This window comes from Mirounga leonina, unplaced genomic scaffold (assembly GCF_011800145.1).
Source record: "Mirounga leonina isolate KUSES-001 unplaced genomic scaffold, KU_Mleo_1.0 Mir_418, whole genome shotgun sequence".
Taxonomy (NCBI): domain Eukaryota; kingdom Metazoa; phylum Chordata; class Mammalia; order Carnivora; family Phocidae; genus Mirounga; species Mirounga leonina.
The window spans coordinates 174979-201657 of record NW_023270739.1 but is presented as its reverse complement, the minus strand read 5'-3'; the positions used below and the strand labels follow the sequence as shown (position 1 = coordinate 201657).

The window sequence follows — 26679 nt, the reverse complement described above, 5'->3', positions numbered from 1 at the left end:
GAGCCACTCCCTCTGCAGGCCCTCCCCCCTGCACAGCCCTCCCCCCCCGCACAGCCCTCCCTCCTGCAGGCCCTCCCCCCTGCCTGGCCATCTCAGGCCCTCCCCCTTGTGCATCTTCCCAGCAGGCTCCTCTGCTGGGGGCACGCAGCCCTTCCCACCGGCGGCCTGGCTCCCACAGGCCTGGCTCTCACAGAACACCTCCGTCCAGCACCTCGAGGGCGGTAATAATGCATCAGAGGCTTTAGGGCATGGCTGTAAATCCCGAAAAGCCAATAACACTTCAGTGAAAACAGGGTGAGTGAGTCCCAAACAACAGCTTTCTCCATTGTTTCTTTACAAAACCTAAGCATCCACCTGGGTTCATTCAAAGACTGATCTTTCTGTTCTGTTTCTACACAACGCTCTGCTGTTTGGAATCATAGATTTGAGTTTCCAGCCATGTGCTTCGCCTGAGCACTCAGCAGCAGTCAAGTGGTCTGAGGGTCGTAGCGCGCCCCGAGGTGCCCACTTCAGACCCCAGCACGGATTCGGCGCCGATGGGCACCGAGCGCGGATTGGGCACCGAGCGCGGATTGGGCGCCGAGCGTGGACTGGGCACCGGAATAAGCGCAGCAACGCATTCCTCGGGAATCTTCCTGCAGGCAAGAAGCCCAACACTGCTCACCTAAGTTCCTGTGTAAGTGCTAGAGTTTATAAAACTGCCTGCTCTCCGATCAGAGCCCAGGGAAAAGGAACCATCTATTCCTGGCGGGATCCCCACAGGAGGCCCAGTGCCTGAGTGGTGGAAGCGTTATGTCACCGCAGGATCGGAGCCAGCCCTAGGTCACTGAGACCATCAAGACAGTCCCCTACATAGCATGGATCCCCAGCCCACCTTTGACTGTGGTCCCAGCCCAGAGCCCTCCAGGTAGGCAAGCCATCTCTCAGTAACTACCCTCTGGTGAATGAAATCCACCCTAAGCCCTGTTATCCGGCTGCCACAGGGGGGCCAACATTCCTGATGCCTCAGGCGCACACAACATCCTTGCTTGCACATGCAGGGTTCCCACTAAAGCCCCGTGTGTCCCCTGTGCAGTCAAAACCCCAGGATGTTGCCAAGTCGTTTCTGCACGGGCTATTTTCCACTCTGTTGTATCTAGCAGATAAAGCAGTATGAGGAAACAAAACTGAGCAAATGCAAATGGGAATTTCGGAAAGAGACTTTTTTTGGTAACTGGTCATTGCCTGGAATACCCATAACCTGGTTAACAATTTCCCCTAAGGGCCTCTTCCGTATTCCCCACGCATATTCACAACCTCACAAAACCTAAAATATTCACCTGCAGACAGACTACGCTGCCAAAAGCCTTGGTGAAAGATTGCATCACTTCAAAACTGGACCTGTAAGTTCCGGATCTTATAAGCAAACAGCTGAAACAGGAACCTGTTTGCTACCCAACCCTTGGCGTATAACAACTGATAACCAACCGTGAAAACAAAACAAATCAGAGAATTTACTTTTTAATTCTTGCAGGGCTCCCACAGTGATACTGTGTTGTAATAATTTATTGTTTAAATAAGTCAACCGAAACATTGCCTTTCTTGGTGATAGTTTGGTCTCATAATTAAGGTCACCTGTCTGCACCAGCCGACCCTGTCCACAGGCAGGCCCCCTTAAGGAGCCGCTGTGTCTCCCAATTCCCATACCCTCTTATTTGTCCCCTCTCCCTGGCCCTGCAGGCCCTGTCCAGCACTCGGGGGTCGGCAGCATGGAGCACCAACACTTTGCTGCCAAGCATTAGGCTGGCTGAGCTGAGACCACCTCGCTCTTCTGCTCACCTCCAGCCCCAGAGCAGGCCAGCTGGATTCCCACACTGGCTCCACCACCAAACTGGGCAGGCCCCTAAGTAACACCCAAATTATAAGCCCGTGTCCGGGAGCAGAAGCCAAGATCAAACGAGGCTATGCTTTTCAAAGAGTTCCCTGACAGACGAGCACACATAAGCCGGATTGTTATTATCTGGAGGAGACAGAAGAGAGACACCACGGGACCGAACTCCAGCCATATTACAGGGTGACTCAGGGAACCATCCAGCAATTTCCAACCAGCACATGGGGCGGGCAGTGACCCTTGATCTTTCCAGACAGGCGGAGGGCTGACTGCAGAGCATCGCCAGGCAAACCAGACAACTCAGATAACCCTGGAGACCAACTTTTAATAGCACAATCGGGAGCACAGCCCACTGAGGAAAGCGCCAAAAAAAAAACCCCCCAGTCTTGAACCTGAAGCAGCCCAGGCCTGCTCCCAGCAAAAGTGCTGACGGAAGCAGTGTCGTACCCCTCCCACTCCCTCGGCCTAGGTGCGGAGCACCCCCCCAGCTTGCGGCACCAGCCATCCAACCGGAGGCCACAGATCCCCAAAGAGTTGCCTGGGCCTTGCCCAGATGCGCCCCAGCACGTCGGGCGGGCCCCCGGCAGGTCCCTGCGGTTCTCGGGGCAGCCACTCACCAGAAACAGACACCTCCATGAGCGCCTCCAGCGGCCGGTTGTTGTCCAGGTCCCGGCTGAGCTGCAGCTCGCCCGAGGCGGGGTCCAGCAGCAGCAGCTGGAGCTCATTGCCCTGCAGGAAAGTGTAGTTGAGGCTGTCTGAGAGGTCGGGGTCGTGTGCCGGGATGCGGCCGATCACGCCCGTTGGGAAGCTGTTGGACTTATTGGTGACGTAGTTGTTGAAGAGGATCTGGAAGTCGGGCAGCACAGGCGGGTTGTCATTCTGGTCCAGGAGGCGGATGTGCACGGTGGCCCGGCTCACCAGCGGGGCCGAGGTGGCCTGCACCACCAGCACGTAATCCCGCCGGACCTCGAAGTCCAGCTCAGCCAGGGCACGCAGGTCGCCGCTCAGCAGGTCCAGCTGGAAGACCTCGGGCACGTTGCCTTCCACGATCTGATACATGATCTGGGCGTTGGGGCCTTCGTCGGGGTCATTGGCACGAATCCTTGCCACCACGGACCCCACAGGGCTGTTCTCCTCCACAAACAGCTCCAGCTCGTCCCTCTCAAACACTGGGGGGTTGTCATTAATGTCCAAGACGCTCACCTGGATGTCCACCGAGGCACTGAGGGGTACGGGGCTCCCCCGGTCCACAGCTAGGGCCCGGAGGCTGTACACGGCCACGTTCTCCCGGTCGAGCCGGCGCTGGGTGCGGATCACGCCGGACGTGGGCTCGATGTAGAAGTCCCCATCACCGTCGTCCCCACCCTGGAAGGTGTACAGCAGACGGCCGTTGGGGCCTGAGTCCCGATCTGTGGCCGAGACCTGGAGGACGCTCGTGGACGGTGGCGCATCCTCAAAGACGGAACCCTGGTAGAAGTCCCGCAGGAAGCGGGGTGCATTGTCGTTGGCATCGAGGATGAGGATCTCCAGGGAGGTGGTGTCGGACTTTTGAGGGATGCCATTGTCCCGAGCGGTGATGGCCAGCGTGTAGGCGGCTTGGTCCTCATAGTCCAGCTCGGTCATGGTGTAGATGGTGCCAGTGTCCGGGTCGATGCGGAACTGTGGAACAGGGTCCTCCAGCACATAGGTGATGCGTGCGTTTTCACCCGTGTCCTCGTCGGTGGCACCGATGGTGGCAATGGAGGTGCCCACCGGCCGGTCCTCGCTGACACTCACGGTGTAGTGCGAGCTCTGGAAGACTGGCCGGTGGGTGTTGGCGTCAGTGACGTTGATGAAGACCTGCGCGGTGTGCGAGCGAGTGCCATCGGAAGCGGTCACCGCCAGCACATACTGCCGCTCCTGCTTGTAGTCCAGCGGCAGCGCCAGGGTTATGAGGCCGCCGCCACTCTGGCTGCTGAGGGCAAAGCGGTTGCGGGTGTTGCCGCCGGTGAGCTGGTAGGTGATCACGCTGTTGGCGTCCCGGTCGCGCGCCCGCAGGGTCAGCACGCTGCTCCCCACTGCGGCGTCCTCATTCAGACGCAGCTCGTACACGGGCTGCGTGAACACCGGGTCGTTGTCATTTACGTCCAGCACCGTGATGGACACGCTGGCCGAGGAGCTCATGGCCGGCGAGCCGTGGTCCACCGCCTCCACCCCGAAGCTATAGTGCTCCACCTCCTCGCGGTCCAGCTCCGCGCACACGGTGATCCAGCCAGAGCTGTTGTGGATCTGGAAAGGGAACTCCGGGGGAGAGCCAGGGTCCTGGGACACGGGACCGCCACCACCCAGGGAGGTCGACGCGGTGTCCACCAGGCGATAGCGCAGTCGGGCGTTCTCGCCTGCGTCCGCGTCCACCGCCTGAATGTGCAGCACCGAGTGGCCGAGAGGCACGTTTTCCAGCACAGCTGCCTGGAAGGGGCTGCTCACAAAGATGGGGGCGTTGTCGTTCACGTCCAGCACCTGCACCAAGACCAGCCCCGAGGAATTGATGAGTGGAGGCCGGCCCCCATCCTGGGCCTTGATGCGCAGCGTATACTCCCTGATGGCCTCAAAGTCCAGCGGGTTGATCACGTCCAGGCTGCCGCTCAAAGAATGCAGGTAGAACTGCCCCTTCAGGTTCCCGCTGACGATGCTGTAATGGATGGCCGCGTTCTGCCCCTGGTCTCGATCTGTGGCCTGCACTCGCAGCACAGGTGTGTTGACTGCCACGTCCTCGGGCACCTGCACCAGGTAGCGCTTCTCGCTGAACTGGGGGTAGTTGTCATTCTCATCCTCCACCACTATGTGGACGGTAGCGGTGGCGCTGAGCGGGCCCGGGTTGCGGCCCTGGTCGTTGGCCTCCACCAGCAGCTGGTAGGCAGCCCCTTCCTCCCGGTCCACCGCCGCCCGGGTGCGCACCACGCCCGAGCGGGCGTCGATCTCGAAGACGCCGCCCGCGCCCTCCAGCAGCCGGTAGCGCATGTTGGCGTTGGAGGGCGCGTCGCCATCGGTGGCACGGATGGTCAGCACCTCGTAGCCCACCTCGAGGTTCTCACGCACGCGCTCACGGTACTCGGACTGCTCGAAGACCGGACTGTGGTCGTTGGTGTCGCTCACGGTGACGGTGAGGTAGGTGGCGGCCGAGCGCCGCGGTGAGCCGTGGTCCACAGCGCTCACCTTGAGCACATGCGTGTCCTTGGTCTCGCGGTCCAGGGCGCGGGCAGTGCTCACGGCGCCAGTGGCCGTGTCGATGAGGAAGTAGCCACTGGAGCGCTCATCGAACAGTGCCTCCATCTGGTAGCTCAGGCGCCCCGCCTCGCCTTCGTCCGGGTCGTGCGCGCGCAGCTCGATGACCGTGGTGCCCGCCGGCTCGTTCTCGGGCACCGATACCTGGTAGCTAGGCAGCGGGAACTGAGGGGTCGTGCCGCCGCCAGCGCCCCGCCGGGCCCGCCGCGCCGCCACGGCCCCGGCCTGGGGCTGGGTCGGCGGCGACTGCGACTGCGACTGCGACAGCGACGACGCCGGGGAGGTCGTCCCCGCGGCCGCCTCCAGCGCCAGCTCCATCTGGATGGCGCCGGCCCCGCGCCGCAGGGCGCACAGCTGGCGCAGGCGGGCCGAGCCCCCGGGCGGCAGGCAGACGGATCGGCGCGGGCAGCGGGAGCCGGGGTGCGGCAGGCAGCTACAGGCGGGGAAGGCGGTCAGGGCCGCGAGCGCCGAGGGCAGCGGGGCCCCGCCACTGTCGCCGCCGCCCAGGGCCGGGAAGCAGAGCACGGCGCCGGGCCCCGGCACCGTGAGCACAGCCCGCGCCCGCAGCTCCGCGCCGGCGGCACGTCGGCGCCGGAGCCGGGCGCCGCAACCGGGGCCGTGCGCGCGCACCCTCAGGCGGAGGCTCAGCGCCGTCGGGGCGCCGCGGGCCGCCGGGCGGACGAGCAGCGGCAGCGGGCGGCCCCCCAGGCGCACGCAGCCCCGGGGCCCCGCGCCCGGCCCGCGCCGCCGCCCCGCCAGTCGCCCGTCTCGGCTCACGTCCAGCAGCTCCCGCAGCGCCCGGGGCGTGCGCGCGGCGTCCGGCCCGTGGGTCCAGCCTGGCCCGAGAGCGAAGGCGCGGGCGCCGCCGGGCACGCGCAGCTCCCAGGCGGCCGCCCGCAGCCCCAGCGCGGGTAGGGCGGCGGCCGCAGCCAAGAGCAGCAGCGCGGGCAACACGGGAGGCGGCGGCGGCGCCATGGCCCGGCGCCCGAGCCCGAGCCCGAGCTGGGCGCCCGAGCACAATCCATGCACCCGGCGCGGCTCCGCATCCACCCGGCGCGGCCGGGGGAGGGCTCCTGCGCGCCCCGCGCCGGGCCCTCGGGGCGGCCCGCGCCCTGCCTCCCCGGGGGCCCCCGCGGGGACACCGGGGGCCGCGCTCCCGGTCTCCCCCGCAGCTTCCACTTCGAGAGCACTTTGCGAAAGTTCGCGAAGTTGGTTTCAAGATGGCTCCTCTGCGCGTCCCGGGAGGGCGCCGCGCATCAACCTGCGGCTGCGGCGGCTCCCGGCGGCTCCAGGTGGCTCCCGCGCGAGCTCGGCCGGGCGGCGTGGGAAGCGGGGCGGGCCCGGAGCAGGGCGGGGGCAGCGCTCCCGGAGGGGCTGGGCCGCACCGCGCCGCTCGGACCCGGGCGGCCGGCGGCTGCCTGGGCGGTGCGCTCGGCCGGCGCCCCCTCTGCCCGCGCTCTCCCCGCCCCCGGCCCAGCTGGGCCCCGCCCCCGGCCCCGCCGCGTATTGTTCAGCCCGGGGGGAGCCTGCCCGGAGGTGCGCGCCGGGAGGATCGCCATGGAGACGCGGGGGCGCAGCCGGGGCGGGGGCTGGAGGCTGGGCCCACTCCCCCGCGGCCTCCCCACCGGCCCTCCCCGGGGGGCGGGGCCGAGGGAGCCGGGCCGGGAAAGGCGGGGCGGGGGGCCCCCCGGCGGCCGCTACCAGTGGGGCGTTGGCTCCGGTGGTCCCGGGCGGGGCGCGGCCCGAAGCCCCCCACCCACCACCACGCGGGCAGAAGTGATCCACGGAGAGCGCCGCCCGGGCCGCCGCGCAGGCTGCACCCGGGAGGGGAGAGGGCGGGTGCTGAGGTGCCCGGAGGGAGCCGGATTGCCCGCCCCGGGTCGGGGACGGCGGCCACGGCTGGAGGAAGGTTACACGTTCACAGCACAACGCGGGAGGCTGAAGTGCTTCACCCCGACAAAACTCTGAAACGCAGTCGGCAGCTAACCGGATCGGGTCCCACCGGGTTTCAGGAAACGAAAAGGAAGACAGCCTGGGTTGACATTTGGGATTTGGAGTGGGGACACTGGAGGCGACCAGCCGGAGCGTTCGTGGACGCGCGGTCCGGGTCCCAGGGCCTCCCGGCTCCTCCCGAAGCGCGGCGGCCGGGAGCGGAGAGCCACCTGCGGGAGACTGAAGAAGCGTGGCAGCGCCCCTTTCACCGCCCGCGGGGAAGACCGGGGGTGGGGGGGAGGCTTTGGAACTGACCTCCGCACCTCAGCCTTCTGCGGGAAACAGATGGGGGTGGGAGCTCTAGAACTAAGCGGGTCCCCCCCCCCGCCTCCTGCGGAGCACGGCTTGGAGGACGGGGGTTAGGACTGTAGGACACCCCACCTCCCGAGGGGCCTTAGGACTGTGCCACCCCCGGCTGGGAAGATGCAATTGCCCTCGGTAGAGCTCGGGGCTCCAGGACCCCTCTCCAGCCCCTCTGCCCGTCAGTGGAGTCTCTTCATCCCGGAAGGCTCCACCGGGTTGGTCCGGTAGAAAGACAGGGGTGAGAGATGTTCAAGCAGGTCCTTTGGACCCTGGAGGTTCCCGCCGCTGTATTTCCAAGCTGAGTGCAGATGGGGGTGGGGGGGCGGCAAAAAATTAACTCAAACAATATTGCTCAAAGTTACCTGTTACAATGTCTTTAGGCTAAAGCCAAATATGAGCATTTTCTTCCCATTAGCAAGACTTAAAGAGGTTATATTTAGCCTTAAAGGTAGATTTGCTTTAGAATCTTTTAATCTGGGAGTTTCCACTGGCAAGCCCTTTGGGGGAAATGTGTGCGTGGAGGGAGGGGGAGGAAAGAGAAAAGTTCATCCTTCAAGTGTGAATGTCCAGGACATCCCGGGTCTGTCCTTCCTCTAGGATGGGGAGGATCAAAGGGCAGGAGTTTAAGGGTGGGGAGTGCAGTGAGGACCTGGAGGCTAGAGCTTTGCAGTGGAAAGCTCCAAGGCCAGGGTGAGGGGAGAGCAGGGGGACTTGGGCTGGAGAGAACCCCAGAGTGCCTCTCTCTCAATAGGATTTTAAACAGGTTGGGTTGGGTTTATATAAACAAAAGGTTCTGTTGCACTGTGCTTGCTGGTTTTTGAAAATTCAAATGCAGTGAAGGAGTTTGGGTGTGGGCATGCCTTCCTGGAATAAGACACCTGCAGGCTGCAAGGCAACTGCAGGGACTGCTCTGTGCCACTTCCTGGTCCCAGGGATGGCGAAGGAAGGAACACATGGACAGATCTCCCTAACATGATGTCCCGGGAAAGGCCGAGAGACGCCGCTGTTCCAGTCACATACGGTTCCGAAGCAGGCCCAAACTGCGTGTTTAGTAATGCACATCAACAGGCGGAAGATTCGGGAACTGCAAGGGGGTGACCTGAGCCAAGTCAGGAGGACCGCTGGGGAGCAGGGGACACGAGGGTTCATGGAGTGTTGGCTTTACGATCATACACTGAACTCTGCACACATGCTTGACGCACCTTCCTATGTGCACACGTGCAGTGTCCACAGCATGAAAGAGAGGAGATGGGGGTAAAGACGGGCTCCAGCTCCGGCCCTGATGCAGGGACCCCAGCCACGTGAGCAGAACAGCACACATCTCAAAGGGCTGGCGCCTTGCAGAGGTCACGTTCCAGCTCTGCCACTAAGTAGTTGTGTGACCGTCACCAGGGCCTACGTCTGGAGGAGATACTGGAGACAAGAGTAGCCTAGATTCCTAGCGTTGTTGCAGGATTATTAAGGCCGAAAAGGGGTCCCTGGCGGGCTCAGTCAGTGGAGCGTGCGACTCTTGATCTCGGGGTCGTGAGTTCAAGCCCCATGTTGGGTGTAGAGATCATGTAAAAAGGGAAAAAAAAAAAGACTGCATAAAAAGACTGGCACAGGCCTGGTTTGGGTGCAGATCTACCAGGGGGCTCACCTTTCCTGCCACTGTCATTGTCACCGAGCACGAGGTCATGGGTCATGACTTTCATCACTGTCTCAGTGCTCATGGCTGCAATGGTGAGCTGAAGGCTGCATGCCCATGTCCCTCTCATGGAGAGGCAGAGACTGGGACTTTCATCCAGTTTCCTGGGGCGGGGGGTGCTGTCTGTGCTCAGCCCCTGATCCAGTCCCCTCTGTGTTCACAGAAATCCTCCTTCGCTGGCGGCCGTGAAGGCAGGTGCCTGGGAGGGGCTCCCAAGTCACCTGTCTGGCACCGCCTGTGGGGCTGTGTCCAGCTCACCTGCCCTCCCCCAGGGGTGCCTCCAAGCACTCTCCTCCCTTCCCCCACATGCCCACCATCTCTGCGGACCAAGCGCCCACTTATTGACTCCGGGGCCCCTCTGGGGCTGGGGGGGCAGGGCTCACACCCGAGCGGGAGGAGCTTGGAGGTTAGCAATCGTGCTGTGCCTGGAGCTCAGGGGCGCAGGGAAGGTAATTGACATTTACATTTTGCACACACCCCCGCGCTTCTTCACGGGAAGTGAGTGCTCTACACTTTTTTTTTTTTTTTAAGATTTTTTACTTATTCATTTGACAGGGAGAGCGAGAGAGCACAAGCAGGGGGAGCCACAGAGGGAGAGGGAGAAGCAGGCTCCCCGCTGAGCAAGGAACCCGATGTGGGACTCGATTCCGGAACCCTGGGATCATGACCTGAGCCGAAGGCAGCCGCTTAACTGACTGAGCCGCCTAAGTGAGTCCTTTAAAAAAAAAAAATTTTTTTTTTTTTTTAAGGCAGAAGCTGTGGATCTCTAGTGTTGTTCATGTTCTCAAAAGCATCTCGAAACACTTTTTGCTAGGGGCTCAAACCAGAACTCACGTGAATTCCAGAATCTGTTCCTTGCACAAAAAAATCCCTAAGCCAATCTTTAAGGGGTGAGGAGGTCAAAGAAATACCCCAGTGGGGAAAGCTGAAAAACTGGGACCCCCACTTTGCTCTGTTTTTGGAATTCAGAGGGAAAAACCTCTTACAAACAGTTGCTCGAGCCCCTCTTCCCCCCCCAACCCCCCCAGTGGCCCTCGCCTTTGGTGGGGTTTGACTGGTGGAAAATCCCAAAAGTCAAAACAGGGAACAAAGAGAAGAAATTGACTGAATCAGAATGTTGGTAGAAGCAAGAGGGTGAAGGGGATTTGGAATCTAGTCAAGAACTTTCATGTACTAGCACTTCCCTGAACGATCCAGATATCGTTATGACAAAAAATAAAACTGTTGTCCTGGTTGCAAGTTGCCAGAACTTTCTAAATAGAAATGCTGCAGTTTGTTTCAGGCTCCCAGGCCCTTGGACTGGGGTTTGGGGCCCTTGGGGCCCCTAGGTGAAGGTCCCTCCTGGGAGCTTGACTCCCTCAGGTGCTCCCTGAGAGGCCAGCACCTGACCAGTCTGCACCAGGCCTGTCCCTGGCCAGGCCTCAGCTCCAGGAAGGTGCTGGAAGGCTCTGCAAGCTGGCTAGGCAGGCCCTGCAGTCCCAGGCTCCAGGCTGACTGGAAGCACCGTGAGCACAGGGTGGTGAGCACAGGGTGGTGGGCACAGGATTCAGTCCTGGGCTGCTCAGCCCCGCCCTTGGCCCCAGGCCTCTGAGCCAGTCCTGGCAGGCTCCCCTGGCCCCCCTTGGGCTGCACTGGCCTCTAGTGGCCGAGCACAGTCGCTGCCCCACCGCCTCCCTCCCTGCACAGGGGCCCAGCAAGCGCCCTCAGGGAGCAGAATGCCAGATGGCAACAGGCCCGAGCGTGGGCACTGGCGAGCACATGGCTGCTGCAGCCCGGGGAGCACGCAGCCCCTGCTGGGCCACACAGCCTCCTGACCACACGGCCACGCTGGGGCTCCTGAGACTCTCCGCAGGTTGGGGGGGCCCCTCCCCCTCTGCTGGACACGTGGTAAACTGAGGCTCAGAGCACATGGCACATGCGGCGGGGCGGGGGGCGGGTGCAGGTGCTGGAATTCCAACTCAAACACCTCGGGTCTGATCTGGTCACCAAGCCCCGGAGAATGACCTGAGCTGGCAGACCAGGAAGGCCCAATCCAGTCTGAGCCCCTGCAGGGGAAGAGAGAGGGCCGGAGGGGGCTTCCCAAGGACCGAGGAAGGCCTCGGAAGGCAGTGACGGAGCCGAGCCGAGACTTCGGTGGTGGGAGAGGGGGATGCAGACTCAGCACTTGGCTGGCGTGCACAGTGTGGAGGTACTTGCTTCTGTCATTTCCTGCCCCCCCCACACCCACATCTCAAAGCCAGTGTGGCGAAGCACATCGTCTTCCTTGATTCTTTTCCCTCTGCATATCTCCCTTCTTTTTTTTAAGGATATATTTTACCTAGGGGCGCCTGGGCGGCTCAGTCGGTGAAGCGTCTGCCTTGGGCTCAGGTCATGACCTCTGGGTCCTGGGATCGAGTCCCGCTTCGGGCTCCCTGCTCAGCGGGGAGTCTGCTTCTCCCTCTGCCTTTGCCGCTCCCCCTGCTCGTGCTCTCTCTCTCTGACAAATAAATAAATAAAGTCTAAAAAAAAAAAGGATATATTTTACACAGCATGAAATTCACCCTTTTTAAGGTATACGACTCAGTGTTTTTTAGTATATTTGCAAAGTTGTGCAACCAGCACCACCATCAAATTCCAGAACGTTGTCACCGCCCTGGAAAGAAGCTCATACCATGAGCAGTCTCCCCCCCCCACCTCCCTGTAACCACTCGTCTACTCTCTGCCTCTGTGGACATCTCCTGTAAGTGGGACCCTACGATCTGTGGCCTTTTGTGCTGGCTCCTTTCACTGAGCATCTTGTTTTCAAGGATCATCCACCAGTTGGGACTTTGTTCCTTTTTAGGCCTGTATGATACTCTGTTGTACAAATATACCATGTTTGTGTAGCCATTCATCACCTGATGGGTATGTGGGTTGTTTCCACTTTTTGACTTTTGTGAATACCCTTCCTTCCTTTTAAATGGAGGAAGAAAAGGCAAGACATTTCTCCCTAAAGAAATCGCACACAGGGGCGCCCGGGTGGCTCCGTTGGTGAAGCATCTGCCTTCGGCTCAGGTCATGATCCCAGAGTCCCGGGATCGAGTCCGGCATCGGGCTTCCTGCTTCTCCCTCTCCCTCTGCCCCTCCCCACTGCTTCTGCTCTGTCTCTCTCATTCTCTCTCTGTCTAATAAATAAATAAAATATTTTTAAAAATAAAAACAAATATATTTTTTAAATTGCACACAAAACCTGTTTTGAAATTATTCTTTATTTTTTTTAAGATTTATTTATTTATTTGAGAGAGCGAGAATGAGAGAGAGAGAGAGAGTACATGAGAGGGGGGAGGGTTAGAGGGAGAAGCAGGCTCCTCGCCGAGCAGGGAGCCCGTTGCGGGACTCGATCCAGGGACTCCAGGATCATGACCTGAGCCGAAGGCAGTCGCTCAACCAACTGAGCCACCCAGGCACCCATTCTTTATTTTTTTAAAGAAAATGAAGTGGAGTAATGGGGACAGAGCGGTGGGAGAGCTATTTGAGGTGAAGTGATCTGCGAAAGCCTCCCGGCCAGGTGACAAAGGGACCTGGGGAACATCTGGGAGAGGCACATTCCAGGAAGGACTGATAATAAGTGCAAAGGGCCTGGGGTAGGTGTGCGTGTGCTAAGGGTGTCTGAGGCCACAGGGGTGGAGGACAGTGAGTGGCAGGGGCTCACGACCCCAGCCAGGACTTGGGTTTTTCTTGTGCGTCTGATGGGAAGACCTCAGGCAGCGAGCACAGGAGATGCAGTGATGCAGGTCTGTGCCTTCCAACCATCACCGTGGCTGATTGGAGGTGGGTTTGGAAGGCCAGGGCCACGGTCCAGGCATCCTGATGGGACTGGTGCGGCCGTGGAGGCGGGAGAAGTCATCAGATCTGGGCTGAGCTTTGGAGGGGAGTGAGCAGGACTTGCCCTTGGAGTAAAAGTGGGGTTGGGGGACATAGAGCCATCAAGGTCCCCCCAGCGATACAGCCCAGCAACAGGGCTCCTCCCACTCCTCCCCACCTGCACAGGGTCTCCTTCCTCTGACTTGCCTGGGGAGCACACCCCGGGGCCTTCTTCCTTGAAGGCTTTTTGTCAACAGAAGGGTCCCCATGTGCAAGATCCAGTGTTTAAGTGAGAAGCTCTGCGTGTAGCACCCCCTGGGGCTGTGGGGAGGCAGAGATGGAAAAGGCCCCCATGTCTCCTTCAGGAAGCTTCTATCTCCCCATGTCCCTCTTGGAGGGAAGAGAGTGATCTGGGAGGCACCCCTCCTTGTTTATTTCTCTTGCTCGGCCTGCAAAACATTCTCAGGGTGCAGGGAAGATGAGCACGTGACCGTGAGCAAGCATGATTTCATCAGTGACTCTACAGGAACAGGGGGGACCCAGATGAAGTAATGAAAGTCCCCAAATCCCAACTGTATCTTCTTAAACATTTTTTTTAGAAAATGAAAAGGAAGCTCTCCACACTGGGACGGCAAAGCTGGGAGTTAACCCTGTCCCTTTGCCTCTTCCTGCAGGAGTCCCCTGCCCGGGAGGGACCTTGGTGTCCCCATGTCCTCCTCTGAGAGACAAAAGCATCAGCAGGGAGGGACATCCCGCCCGGGAGGGACCGGCTGCTGTGAGCAGGGACTGAAAGGTCGGTGCTATTTTTGCCATTGTCATGATGGAATGAGTGTCCGCTCACCCCAGCTCCTTAGCACTCAACACGAGAGTCCAGCCGCCTGCCACGTGCACGTGTTGGGAACACGACACAGGCCTCCTGGCTCTGGTTCCCCAGAGGAAGAGGGAAGGACAGTTGCTCAGAGGCCAGGGGAGGGAGCCGGCCACTCTGGGATGCTGGGGCGGAACGTGGAGCAGAGAAGCCTGACCCTGAGAGTCTGAAGGAACCCTCCCCCTCTGTGCCGCCCACAGAGCCTGGGGGTGGGGTCGTCTGGTCTCCAGGAGAATCCCAAATTCCAGGAAGCATGGGAACTTCGGCCATCTGGCACCTGGGGGTGTCTACGACCCATGTGGCTTCAGGGGCGCCTGGGTGGCTCAGTCGGTTAGGCGGCTGCCTTCGGCTCAGGCCGTGATCCCAGCGTCCTGGGATCGAGTCCCGCATGGGGCTCCTTGCTCCGTGGGGAGTCTGCTTCTCCCTCCGCCTGCCGCTCTCCCTGCTTGTGTGTTCTATCTCTCTCTCTGACAAATCAATAAATAAAATCTTAAAAAAAAAAAAAAGACCCATGAGGCTTTAAGGCAAGAGGTACCAGCCCTGAGGAGCCACCAATGCCAATGGGCTCCTGGCCCCCAGACCTGCCAGGGAGAAAAGGCATTCCCTCATCCTTCCATCCCAAGGGAAATTCATAGAGGGGTCAACCGAGATCCCTAGGGGAAAAGCTGGCCTGAGGTCCTGGAGGCTCTGGGAGTCATCTGGGGGATGCAGGGACACCACCCGGGGAACTGGGTCCCACTCAGGCAACAGGGGAGCCCCAGGGCCCCACCAGCCCTGCTGGCAGGGGACGGCCCTCTCAGGGGCAGGGGCGATGAGTCATGCGTTGCTGGAACTTGGTGTGCTTGCTGAGACCTGCAACTCGTCAAGGAGAGCAGACCCTGCCCTGATCAAAAGGAAAAAAGATGGGTGAGAACACCATAAATAGGCAAGAGCCACCAGGCTTGGCTCCGGACACAGGAGGTGCCCTGGGGAGGTGCGTGGTCTGGGCGCCCACGAAGCTAAGGATAGCAGCTCCCGTCGACACCCATGGCTGGCCGCCGCCTGCTACAGGGGGTCGGGAGGACAAGGAAGGGCTGTTGGCAGAGCCCTCGGTTCCTGCAAGTTCCAACTTTTGCCAAAATTGGTTAATTGGTTGCTTTGCAGGACTCAAGGCACATAAGCCTCTCTGTCCACCAAATTCGCTCGTGTGCTGGTGCACCCAGAAAAGTGAATGTGGCGTACTTTTTCCAGCCTCACACTTGTGCAGAATCGACAGCGAGTATTTGCTGGGGGCTCTGCCCTGTCACTTGAGGAGGAGGGTGGGCAGGGCCAGCAGCACCGGGCTGTGAGTTAGAGGCCTGGCAGTGCCACAGGCTGTGGCCTTGGGCAAGCCCCTTCTCCTCTCTGGGCCTCAGTCTGCGCCTCTGTGAAATGGGCTGTACCCATTTCCTGCGGCTGATGTAGCAGAATCCCACAAACTCCGTGCCTTAAAACAACACACATACTCTCCTGCGGGTTAAATCGAAATGTCAGCAGCACCGCATCCTTCCTGGAGGCTCCAGGGGAGAACCCATTCTCTTGCCTTGCCCAACGTCTTGAGGCTGCCTGCCTCCCGTGGCTCGTGGCTCGTGGCTCGCGGCCCCTCCTCCGGGTTCAGAGTCCACAGTGGCCTTTCTCACATCGTGGCGCTCTGAAGCCAACTCTCCTGCCTCCCCCTTCCAGGGTTAAGGATCCGATTATGTTGGACCCACCCAGATGATCAAGGCTGGTGGGGGTTGAGCTGGGGGCTTCTGCGGGGAAGCCCTGCTCACACAGCCCGCCAACGCCAAAGAATGGGGCTGTGATGTCCGCAGAAGCCTGACGCAGTCACTCCTGACCAGGGTGTTCCTGGAAGAAAAAGGAGGCCTTCGCTCCAGAATGAGGCCAGGAGCAGGGGAAGGCTGGCCCTCTGAGAGATTCCGCCGGGACCCCCAAACCTTCACCACACTTCTACAGAGATGTTTCCCGCGGCCAAGACTCGGGGGACAGTCGTGCCTTTCACCTGGCTGCTGAGTGCCTCCCCGTGCCCAGCTCTGTGCTGGATGTGGGGTCCGTTTAATCAGATGTGTTGGCCTGCTCTCGCCAAGTTCAGCCTGCTAAACACATACTCGTCAAAATACTGTGGGATAAAACCAAAGGGCAGGGTCACTCCAAAGAGAAAGTGTTGTCTCCCCATGGTGAGGGGGAAAGGTGTCTGAGAAAGCTTTCTGGGGTAGATGGGTTTTGAAGTTGAGTAGGAGTTCACCAGCTAGATGGGAATGTGGAATTCTAGCTGGAGGCAACAACTTGTGCCAAAGCATAACAGAGGAACAGAACACTCGTGTGTGTGTGTGTGCGTGTGTGTGTGTGCGTGTGTGTGTGTGTGTGTGTGTTGGGGTGGGTGGAGAGTATAAGTAGTCCGGTATTACTGAGGGTGAGATGTGGGGGGCAGGGGTTGGGGGTGAGGTCACAGGTAGGCTGGGGATGGTTTAAGGGGTCCAGCCTTCACACTATAGGTGATGTGGATTTTCAGCTGTAGAGGGACATGGTCAGGGGTGGCTGGGAGAGTAGCGAGGATTGGGGAGGAGATGGATGGACAAGACCAGATGCCCATATGCCAGCATTACCTTGATCCCAAAACCAGACAAAGACCCCTTCCAAAGGGAGAATGACAGACCAATATCCCTGATGAACATGGATGCCAAAATTCTCACCAAGATACTAGCCAATAGGATCTAACAGTACATTAAAAGGATTATTCACCATGACCAAGTGGGATTTATTCCTGGGCTGCAAGGGTGGTTCAACATTCGCAAATCGATAAATGTGATACGCTGCATTAATAAAAGAAAGGACAAGAACCATATGATCCTCTCAACCGATGCAGAAAAAGCATTTGACAAAATACAGCATCCTTTCTTGATTAAAACTCTCCACAGTGTAGGGATAGAGGGAACATACCTCAATATCCTAAAACAACCCAGCAATTGCACTATTGGGTTACCCCAAAGATACAAATGTAGTGACCCGAAAGGGGCACCTGGACCCCAATGTTCACAGCAGCAATGTTCACAGTAGCCAAACTGTGGAAGGAGCCGAGACGTACTTCAACAAATGGATAAAGATGTGGTTCATATGTACAATGAAATATTACTCAGCCATCAGAAAGGATGAATTTACATCGACGTGGACGGACCTGGAGGGGATTATGCTAAGTGAAATAAGTCAAGCAGAGAAAGACAATTATCATATGGTTTCACTCATATGTGGAACATAAGGAATAGCTCGGAGGACCACAGGGGAAGGGAGGGAAAACTGAATGGGAAGAAATCAGAGAGGGAGAGAAACCATGAGAGACTCTGGACTCTGGGAAACAAACTGAGGGTTGCTGGAGGGGAGATGGGTGGGGGGGTGGGGTAACCGGGTGATGGGCATGAAGGAGGGCACGTGATGTGGTGAGCACTGTGTGTTATACGCAACTGATGAATCACTGACCTCTACATCTGAGACTAAGGATACACTCTATGTTGGCTAATTGAATTTAAATAATAATTAAAAAAAGAGACCAGCTGCCCCTGGTGAGGAGGTACCCAGGGAGTGCAGGTGCAGACGGCACAGCCCGGGCTGACAGGGTGGCACTCACATCAGTACAGAAGGCACCAGGCTGGCACAGGTGAGAGATGGCGCATCCCAAAGCCCCAGCCAGGAGTTTCCTTGGAGCAGGGAGGAGGTGACCTGTCCCGGGAGCGTTCTGCTCTCTTGTCTTTCCATGGGCAAAAATTATGGCATTTGAGAGTCCCTCCTTTGATTAGCATGTTGCTCACAGTGCAACATAGCTCCTCGGGGAGACCAGCGTGGTGGTGGCGGGAGGAGAACTGGACTTGGCAGAAGCAGACTGGATCTGGGTTCCAGTTCCACAGGCTCCGCGGCTGTGCACCCAGGGAGGGATTCCATCTCTGTCTCTTCCACCAGAAAGATTTCTGATTTGGCTTTTGCCAACTTTTGCTAAGAACTCACCACAGCTCAGCTCCATTACCTTGATGATCCTGCCCTGTGGGGAGCCTCACCCACGTGGAAAGGGGTTCACAGAGGCCAGGTAGCCTGCCAAGGGACACGCAGTGGGCACTGGCTCGAAGCCCCTCTCTCCCTGCCACCTGGAACCACTCCAGAGCCCAGGACCCCTCGGAAAGCTTGGCAAATGGCCAGCGTGGTGAGATTGCCCACCCACGGCTTACCTGTTGCAGGTTCTGCGTGAACCAGGCTCAAGTGTCTCTGGTCAGGTTTAGCTCTGGTTTCCCACAGGAAGGCGGGGAGGCTGCCATGTGGCGAACCCAGCAGCTCGAAGCCCCCACTCCCGTTCCCACTACGAGGGCCGGACGACTTGTCCTTGTCTGGTCTGTGCCAGAGAGGATCAGTGGCAGTTAACAGAGGAACCAGGGTGCACGCCCAGGGCCTCGGGCTGCCTTCCTTCCACCCACCTGCACCTCCCCGTGGGACCAGGGGTTCCCAGGAGCTGCCCGCAGCCCAGTGCCAATGAGAAAGGGGGCATGGAGAGGAAAGAGGACCCAACCTTGTGGCAGGGGACACCCAAAGGGCTGGGGCGTGCACAGAGGGTGGGCGTAGGGCTCACCCAAACCTTCCCATCTTAAGCCCATATGTACAAACATGCACAAATATACACACAAATACACACACATACACACGTGCTGTGTGAGTCTCCTCCTGTCTCTGGCTGGGCCAGGCCTTGATGGCTGTGTCATAGTGAGCTGTCAGGAGAGCAGTGTGCCCAGGCAGGTTGGCGTGGGTGTTGCTGGTCTTCCTGAGAGTCAGGGCAACTCACTGGCTCCTGGGCCAAATCTCTGCCCAGGCAGGCCCCAGGCTCCCAAGTTGGCTCTTAACAGCACCTTATTATGGCCTTGGGCCTTGGCAAGGGCTGGAGGTCTCTTGAGGGGATGACGTCTCAGAAGCACTGCATGGGGGTGGGGCAGGCCAGGCCTCCAGGGGCCTTGCCTCATGGGTCGTGTTGGTGTGCAAAACCCCAACCTCAGGATTCAACCAAGGTATGTGAGAGGAGACGAGTGGAGAAGCCGTTAGCCCACACCTGTCCCTCCCCAGGCCCCAGCTTGGCCAGGGCCATGGATGCCCCTTGGGGGAAGTGCCAGGCAGGTGCAATATGCAGGTCACCCAACCGAGTGCATTTAAGGGTCCACCGAACTGTGCAATAAAGCCATTTCAGGCCCTTGGTCCCAGCCGACTTAGCAGCCAGCACAGTTCAGACGTCTGCGGACCAACGAGCAATCAATGGGCTGCCCATGCTCTGTGTCTGTCCCTGCCAGCCCATGCCCCCATGCCCCACCTAAATGCCCCCTCTTCCAAGAAGCCCTCCCTGACCACCCCAGAAGGGCTCCATCCTGACTCTCACATCCCTTTGAACCCGGGACCCCTCACAGATTGCCCGTTCCAGGCTATTGTGGTATGTAGTTACTGGTACATTCATTGTATTTTCCTTTGGTTCATCTCTGCCAACCCAGGGCCCAGCGAGGACCTAGAATGAACACCTGGTGGGTAAATGTTTGCTAAATGAACAATGACTAGTTGGGTGAAATTTCGAGTTTCCATTCACATTGCACTTACCATGTGCCAGGCACTGTTTTAAATCTTTATAAATACTAACTCGCTGACTCCTCATAATGATGCTCAGTGGTGTGTTATGTTTGATCCCCACTTAACAGGTGAGGAAACTCGGGCACCAGCAGGCTAGGAACTTGTCCAGAATCACACAGCCTGTAGGCAGCGGATCCAGGACCTGAGCCCAGCAGCCCCTCTCAGCGTCCGTGTTCTGAGTCCCCGCAGCCACTACCCGTCATCTTATCACCCCACGGGTGCAGCGAGTCCACTGAGGACCAGGAAAGCAGAGGCACGTGCAGAAGGCATTGTAGCCAGTGGCCAAACCCTCCTGCCTCCTTGTGTGGCTCTTCCCTCCTTAAAACAGGAGCCTGGGACCTCAGCTCCCAAACATCACTCATCTGTTCACCAGGCTGCTTTGGAGGCTGCAGGCAAGCGCCTTCCCCACGGAGGCAGAGCCCTTCTGGGCCCCTCCTCCCTTCTCTTGGTGACAACCTGAGGGCACGAGTCGGGAGCGGAGGTTGCGGTCTGTGGGTGTGTTTCGGCAAGTGTTGGTTGAGGGTTCAGCCTCTGGGCGCCGGCACAGGAGCTGGAGAGAGGCTGGTTGGGCAGGGCCCTGGGCCTCCAGACCAGGGAGGGATGGAGAGCGCGCGGGGTTGCGCCCTGGCACTGCTGGATCTGAGACCCCGGCCGGGGAGGGGTATGTGGATGGGCTGCTGGCTCCCCCACTGATGGGCAGGCCAGGCTGGGGGGCGGGGCCCCAGGAGGGCCTGGGAGTCTGTTCAGGGGTCAGACCCGGCCCTCGGCCCTGTGCACGGCACCCAGCGCTGCGTTCCTCCTTGGGCGAGGCCCCTGGTGCCCGAGCGGGGGGACCCGGGGCAGTAGGCGGCTCAGGACCCTGTGGGAGGCCTCCTCCGGCCTCGCCGGCAGCAGAGCTGCAGGCAGCCATGTCTGGCGCCACGTGACTCTGCCTCGCGGTCACATGACGCCGAGGGGGCACCCCATAGGTCAGCCCAGGACCAATCGCTGGCAGTAGAGTGAGCAGCTGACCAATTGGATTCACCCCCTGGGGACCCCAGCTGGATGGCCCAGAAAAAGGCAATGCCGAGGGAGTCTCCTGGAGGGCTGAAGATGGAGAGGGAGGCCTGAGGCCTGGGGGAGGTCTTGAGGGAACTGGGAGGGCCTAGGGGACTTTGGGAGACCTTGGGGATCTGGGGCCTAGGTGATTTGGGGGGTCCTGGGGGCCTTGGAAGACCTTGGGAAACCTTTGGGTCCTCAGGGGGCTGGGGGGGTCTGAATGGCCTGGGGGCATTGAGGAGCCACGGGGGGGCTTGATGGGTCTTTAGGGGCCTTGGGGGGCATGGGGGGCCCTTGAGGGTCTTTGGGGGCCTTGGGGGACCTGGGAAGTCTTGCGAGACCTTGGGAAATCTTCGTGAATTTAGGGGGCTGGGGGGCTAGGGGACCTTGAGGGGCCCGGGGGCTTTTGGCAGGCTTGCGGAATGGAGCAGCCCCCCAAGGGCCCAGGCCGAGCCGGTGGCTGTGGCCTGGGCACATAGCTTCAGCTCTGGGAGCCCTGGCTCCCCTCCTTGTGATTGGAAGATCACAGGCCCGCCCAAGCCCGTGAGGTTGAAATGAACACAGGGGCCAGGCCCGTTCTTCCCATGCCTTTCCTAGCTGTCACGCCTGGATCCTCTGAGGCCAGGCCCCAGCTCCCGCGCACACTCCCCCTCCACACAAACCCACTTCCCACACCCACTGAGGCTGTGGGTTGTACGGGTTTTGTGGGGAGTGGGGAACGAACTCCTGGCACACAGCCCACTGCAGGAGGCGTCTCCTGGTCCCCAGAGTTCCTCTCACACTGGACACCAGGTGAGGTGGGAGAGGCCCTGAATTAGCTTAGATGGTCTCTCCAAGGCCATGGAGGCTTTCCGGCCAGGGACTGATGTGACCAGGGTGGACTCAGTCCTTCAGGAGGCTGGTGCTGGCTGCGGGAGGCTGACACAGCCTGACCAGGGTCCTGGTGGCAGCTGGATTGTTGGGGGGAGGGGGCGGGCAGAGTTGAGCTTCCTGAAAGGCTTTGAGACCTGGCCCCCTTCCTGGCCCCATGGATGGTGCAGTCTTCTGCACCCCCAGCCACCTCCTGTCCACCACGGACCCGTGGACTCCATCTTCGGGCCTGCACTGTGGGTCTTTCCAGTTCTCTCCATCCCCAACGTTGCTGCCTTGGTCTAGGCCACCGTCTCCGCCATGGACAATGCTGGAATTTTCCAGCTGGTCCCTCGTCCCCCACCCTGCCCTGGTCCCTCCAATCTCTTCTTCTCCAGCAGCCAGAGTGACTTTTTAAAGACGCAACACTGCCCTCCTTGACCTGCCCCAGACTAGCAGCCACCTGCCCTCCTCCTTCCATACCGAAGGCCAGTCCTGGCGGTGGGGGGGCCTTCAGCCTCCTCAGAGCTGCCCAGAGCGCCTGGCCCCAGCGGCTGCAGGAGCTCATGCCAGAATGTGTGTAGACGACCCACTGCTTCCTTCATTGGAAAAGTCTGCTGGCCCTGTCCCCATCGAGCCACCTGGGCTCAACTTGGTCACCTGTCTCCAGTCGCTGGGCCACCTTTCAGCTCCCTGAACGTCTTTCCCACCTCAGGGCCTTTGCACGGGCTCTTCCTTCTGCCTAGAACATTTTCTCAGTGATTGTCTCATTACGGGGTCTCGGTTCAAATGTTCTCTCCCCGCAGGGGTGTGAATGGCTGGGGCTGGGAATGAGGTGGCTTCTCTGGATGCCTTTTGTGCCTTTTGAATATTGAACCATGTGAATATATTACCTACTCTCTCAGTCAGCTTGGCTGCCATGAGAAATACCACAGTCTGAGGGGGTGGGGGCGGGGGCCTTAAACAGCAGACGTTTGTTTCACACAGTTCTGGAGGCTAGAAGTCTGAGATCAGGGTGCTGCTGATTCAGTTCCTGGTGAGAGCTCTCTCCTTGGGTGTAGACGGCTGCCTTCAGGCTGCGTCCTCACGTGGCCCTTTGTGCTTACAACCCAGTGACAGGTCTCTCTCCTCTCTCTCTCTCTCACACATCTTATAGGGCACTAATCCCATCTTGGGCCGCACCTCCAAATACCATCACATTGGGTGTGAGGGGTTCAACATATGAATTTGGGGGGCACACAAAATTCAGTGCATACCACTCACTTGAAAAACGATAAATTTTAAAAAATTTGTAAAGGCATACAACTTCACACTCTTTAGGATGGCTATTATTTTATTTTATTTTATTTTTGAGAGAGAGGGCACATGAGCGGGGGGGGGGGGCGGAGGGAGAGGGAGAAAGAGAATCTTAAGCAGATTCCACTCCCAGCACGGAGTCCCATGTGGGGGATCAACCTCATGACCCTGAGATCATGACCTGAGCTGAAATCAAGAGTCAGATGCCCAACTGACTGAGCCACCCAGGTGCCCCATGGATGGCTATTATTTTATTTTATTTTTTTTTAAAGATTTTATTTATTTATTTGACAGAGAGAGAGAGACAGTGAGAGAGGGAACACAAGCAGGGGGAACGGGAGAGGGAGAAGCAGGCTTCCCGCTGAGCAGGGAGCCCGATGTGGGGCTCGATCCCAGGACCCTGGGACCATGACCCGAGCCGAAGGCAGACGCTTAACGACTGAGCCACCCAGGCGCCCTGGATGGCTATTATTTTAAAAACAGCAGCAGAAAATAGCATTCCATCAGCAAGAACATGGGGAAACTGGGACACTTGTGCATTGCTGGTGGGAATGTAAAATGGTGCCTCCGGTGTGAAAACAGTTTGGCAGTTCCTCAAAGGGTTAAATATAGGATTCCCATATGATCCAGCAAAACCACTCTTAGGTATACACCCAAGAGAACTGAAAGCAGGGACTTGAAGAGATATTTGTACATCCATATTTGTACATTGATAGCGTTATTCACAATAGCTGAAAGGTGGACACAATCCAAGTGTCCATCAATGGATAAACCACATGTGGTCCATCCATACAATGAAATATGATTCAGCCTTTACAAGGGAGGAAATTTTGACACCTGCTACAACATGGATGAATCCTGAGGACATTATGCTCAGTGAAGTAAGCCAGACACAAAAGGACAAATACTATAGGATTCCACTTACATGAGTTACTTAGAGTTGTCTGAATCATAAAGACAGACCATAGATGATGGCTGTCAGGGGCTAGGGGAGGGGCATGGGAGTGAGTGTCCGATGTGGACAGTTTAATTTCTGCAAGATGAAAACAGTGTGAATGGGCTTAGGGTTGCCGAATTGTACACCTAGACATGGTTATGATGGTAAATTTTGCTATGCATATATCACCACCATAAAATTATATAAATGTGTGAGTAAATTTAAGCAAATATTAGCTGCATAAAGTAATAAAATTAAGTTCTCATGGTGTTTTACATAAAGAAAAATTTAAATAGACCAATGTCACTGTCACAACTTCCTCCCGAAGGGTACAGAATGAAAGTAGGAAAATTACATGGGAGAATCCTGAAAAAGGGACCCTCAGTCAAGTGATCAAGATCAATGTCATGGGAATCCATCAGGCTGACAGCACGTGCCTGAAGGGATGGGATGAGGAGGGGCACTTGGCCTCTGCGGTCTTCCTCCCCAAACCCGTGACCCTAGTCCAACCCCGAGAAAAATATCAGACAAATCCCAGTCAAGGGACCTCTACAAAAATGCCCAGTCCTCCTCAAATCCATCAAGATCGGCAGAAACAAGGAACAAAGAAGCAGTGACAGCCCAGAGAAGCCCAAGGAAACATGACAATGAATGCCATATAATGTCCCAGATGGGGTCTCGGAAAATAAGTCAGTCTGAATAAGGTATGGACTTTAGTTAATAATGATGTATTGATACTGATTCATGTGTTGTAAGAAATGCACCAGACTAAGCTAGAATGACAACTGGGGGACTTGGGTGTGGGGGGGTATATTCTGAAGAATTGTTGCAATTTTTCTGTAAATCTAACTTTTCTGGAAGACGTTATTTAGAAAGAAAAGAAAAGAAAAGAAAAAGCCTCTGGGCAGACCCTTCCTGTGCACCAGGAGAAGGTTCCGCCCTCTTTCTGGGCATGCCCCTTTCAGGGCTGTGCTTGAACCTGTGTGAGAGGGATGGGGTCAGCCGCCTCTGGGAGAAGCAGGGAACACTTTGAGGGGGACACCAGCCTGACCCCCTACATCCCACCACCTTCGGGATATGGCTAGTTCAACTGAAGAACCGAATTCTTCATTTATTTTCATTTTAATTAATTTTAATTTTAATGTAAATAGCTGTGTGTGGAGGGGTATTGGCCACCATAATGGGCAGATTTAGAGGCTTAATCAGATTCAGGTTCAATATTTTTTGGCAAGACGACTTCATGGAGAGGGGAGTGAGTTTTCTGTTAGAAGTAACCATAATGGGGCGCCTGGGTGGCTCAGATGTTAAGCGTCTGCCTTCGGCTCAGGTCATGATCTCAGGGTCCTGGGATCGAGTCCCGCATCGGGCTCCCTGCTCCTTGGGAGCCTGCTTCTCCCTCTGCCTCTCTCTCTCTCTGTCTCTGTCTCTCATGAATAAATAAATAAAATCTTTAAAAAAAAAAAAAAGAAGTCACCATAATGTCAGATTTCTCTTTATTTGTGGTTTAGGATCCACTGCTGGTCATTGCCCATCAGTGCCCTGGACCCGTTCATCTACCAGCAGGTGCAAAACGGTGATATTCCAGTTCTACCATTGCTGGTTCAATCACTGGCTGAAATCCTGTCAAGAGAAACTTCCCCTTAGCAACTATTTGATCACCCTAAGTTACAGATCACGTAGGAAAGGTAGGATACATGGCTGACTCCTTCCCTTTACTTACAAGTTTCAAAATAATGAGTTGATTCCCTAGTATCCTGTGACTGTCAAGTTTTTTTTTGTTGGCATCACTATGAACTGATGGATTTGAGTATATAGAGTGTGCTTCAGTCCAGTGCAGTTACGATCCTTACTGGTGTTCTAATTGTCCCGTCTCCGGTCAGTGCGAGACCGTTCTGTGGCATCTGGGTGGTTCTGACATGAGCTCAGGGGTCTTTGACAGCTTCTCGCTTTTTTCGGCGTGACAAGATGTTCCAGGCTCACCTTGTACATTTCCCATCCCAGACCTGGAGCCAGCCTTTCTCCAAGAAGTTCTGGTTCCTTTTAGGGGAAATTAGAGACCACAAATATCCCACTCTGGGTGCTCATTTCCAGGGGATTGATCCTTGTTTCTAAGGCATTTCCACTGGACAGAGCAGAGAAACATTTGTTTGTCTGTGTTTCAGACAAACACCCTGAGTCTACACTGACACTTCCTACTTAGAGTCCGGACTACAGCATTTTTACTTAAACTCATTGACCTCTATCTCCTCTCACCTGAACTACAAATAGCACATCGAGAAAATAATCTCTCGTGTGCTTTATTCCACCCTGCATACACAACAATCTCAGAAAAACAATACCCAATACCAACAACAGCACCAACATGATCCTTGAAAGGAGTTAAATATTTTACTTCTTTTTGTCCTTAAGTTATAGACTACCAGACATGTGCAGACAAATTACTGTATTTAAGGTTACCTGGAATACCTCTCCTCTTTATGGTTATGTTGCCCCATCTAAATACACAATTTAGGTTCATTTATTTCATTTTTTGTTTTTAGGATTCTTAAAAATTTATCATCATTTCTCCAATTGATCTGCCAAAGTATTTTCAAAGAAGTATCCTGTTATTTCTCTCTTCTTTGAGGTAACTGTTTAAAAATTTTTTTGAATTGTTTTTTAATTTTTTAAGAATAGGAAAAATAATGTTTGTATGGCTCACTTTTTTAGATAAATGATTGTCTTTCCCCAGGTAGCCTGTTTTATTTACTCTTTTTATTATGCTTTATATATGTAATTACTTTATGTTTAAACCTTTATATAATATCCTTGGTCCATTGTCTGCCTGCCTTTCTTCCTTTTCTTTTTTCCTCCCTCCCTACTTCTCTCCTTCCTTCCTTCCCTCCCTCCCTCCTTCCTTCTCGCCCTCCTTCCTCCTCTCCCTCCCCACTTCCTTCTCTCCTTCCCCCTTCCTTCCCTCCCTCCCCCTTCCTTCTCTCCCTCTCTCCTTCCTTCTCGCCCTCTCTTCCTTCTCTCCCTCCCCCTTCCTTCCCCCTCCTTCCTTCTCTCCTTCCCTCCTTCCTTCTCTCCCTCTCCTTCCTTCTCTCCCTCCC

The 26679-nt window shown here is 57.0% G+C and overlaps 2 protein-coding genes across 2 annotated transcripts in view; one reads left to right on the top strand and one right to left on the bottom strand.

Annotated features, from left to right (window-relative positions):
• CELSR1 (cadherin EGF LAG seven-pass G-type receptor 1) overlaps nt 1-6109 on the bottom strand; it is a 137270-nt gene extending 131161 nt beyond the window's left edge. The window contains exon 1 of the mRNA XM_034987292.1: nt 2488-6109. Coding sequence (XP_034843183.1) covers nt 2488-6109 — 3622 coding nt within the window. The remainder of the gene's footprint in view (nt 1-2487) is intronic.
• The window catches only part of GRAMD4 (GRAM domain containing 4), a 467167-nt gene that overhangs the window by 354622 nt on the left and 85866 nt on the right, over nt 1-26679 (top strand). The window lies entirely within an intron of this gene.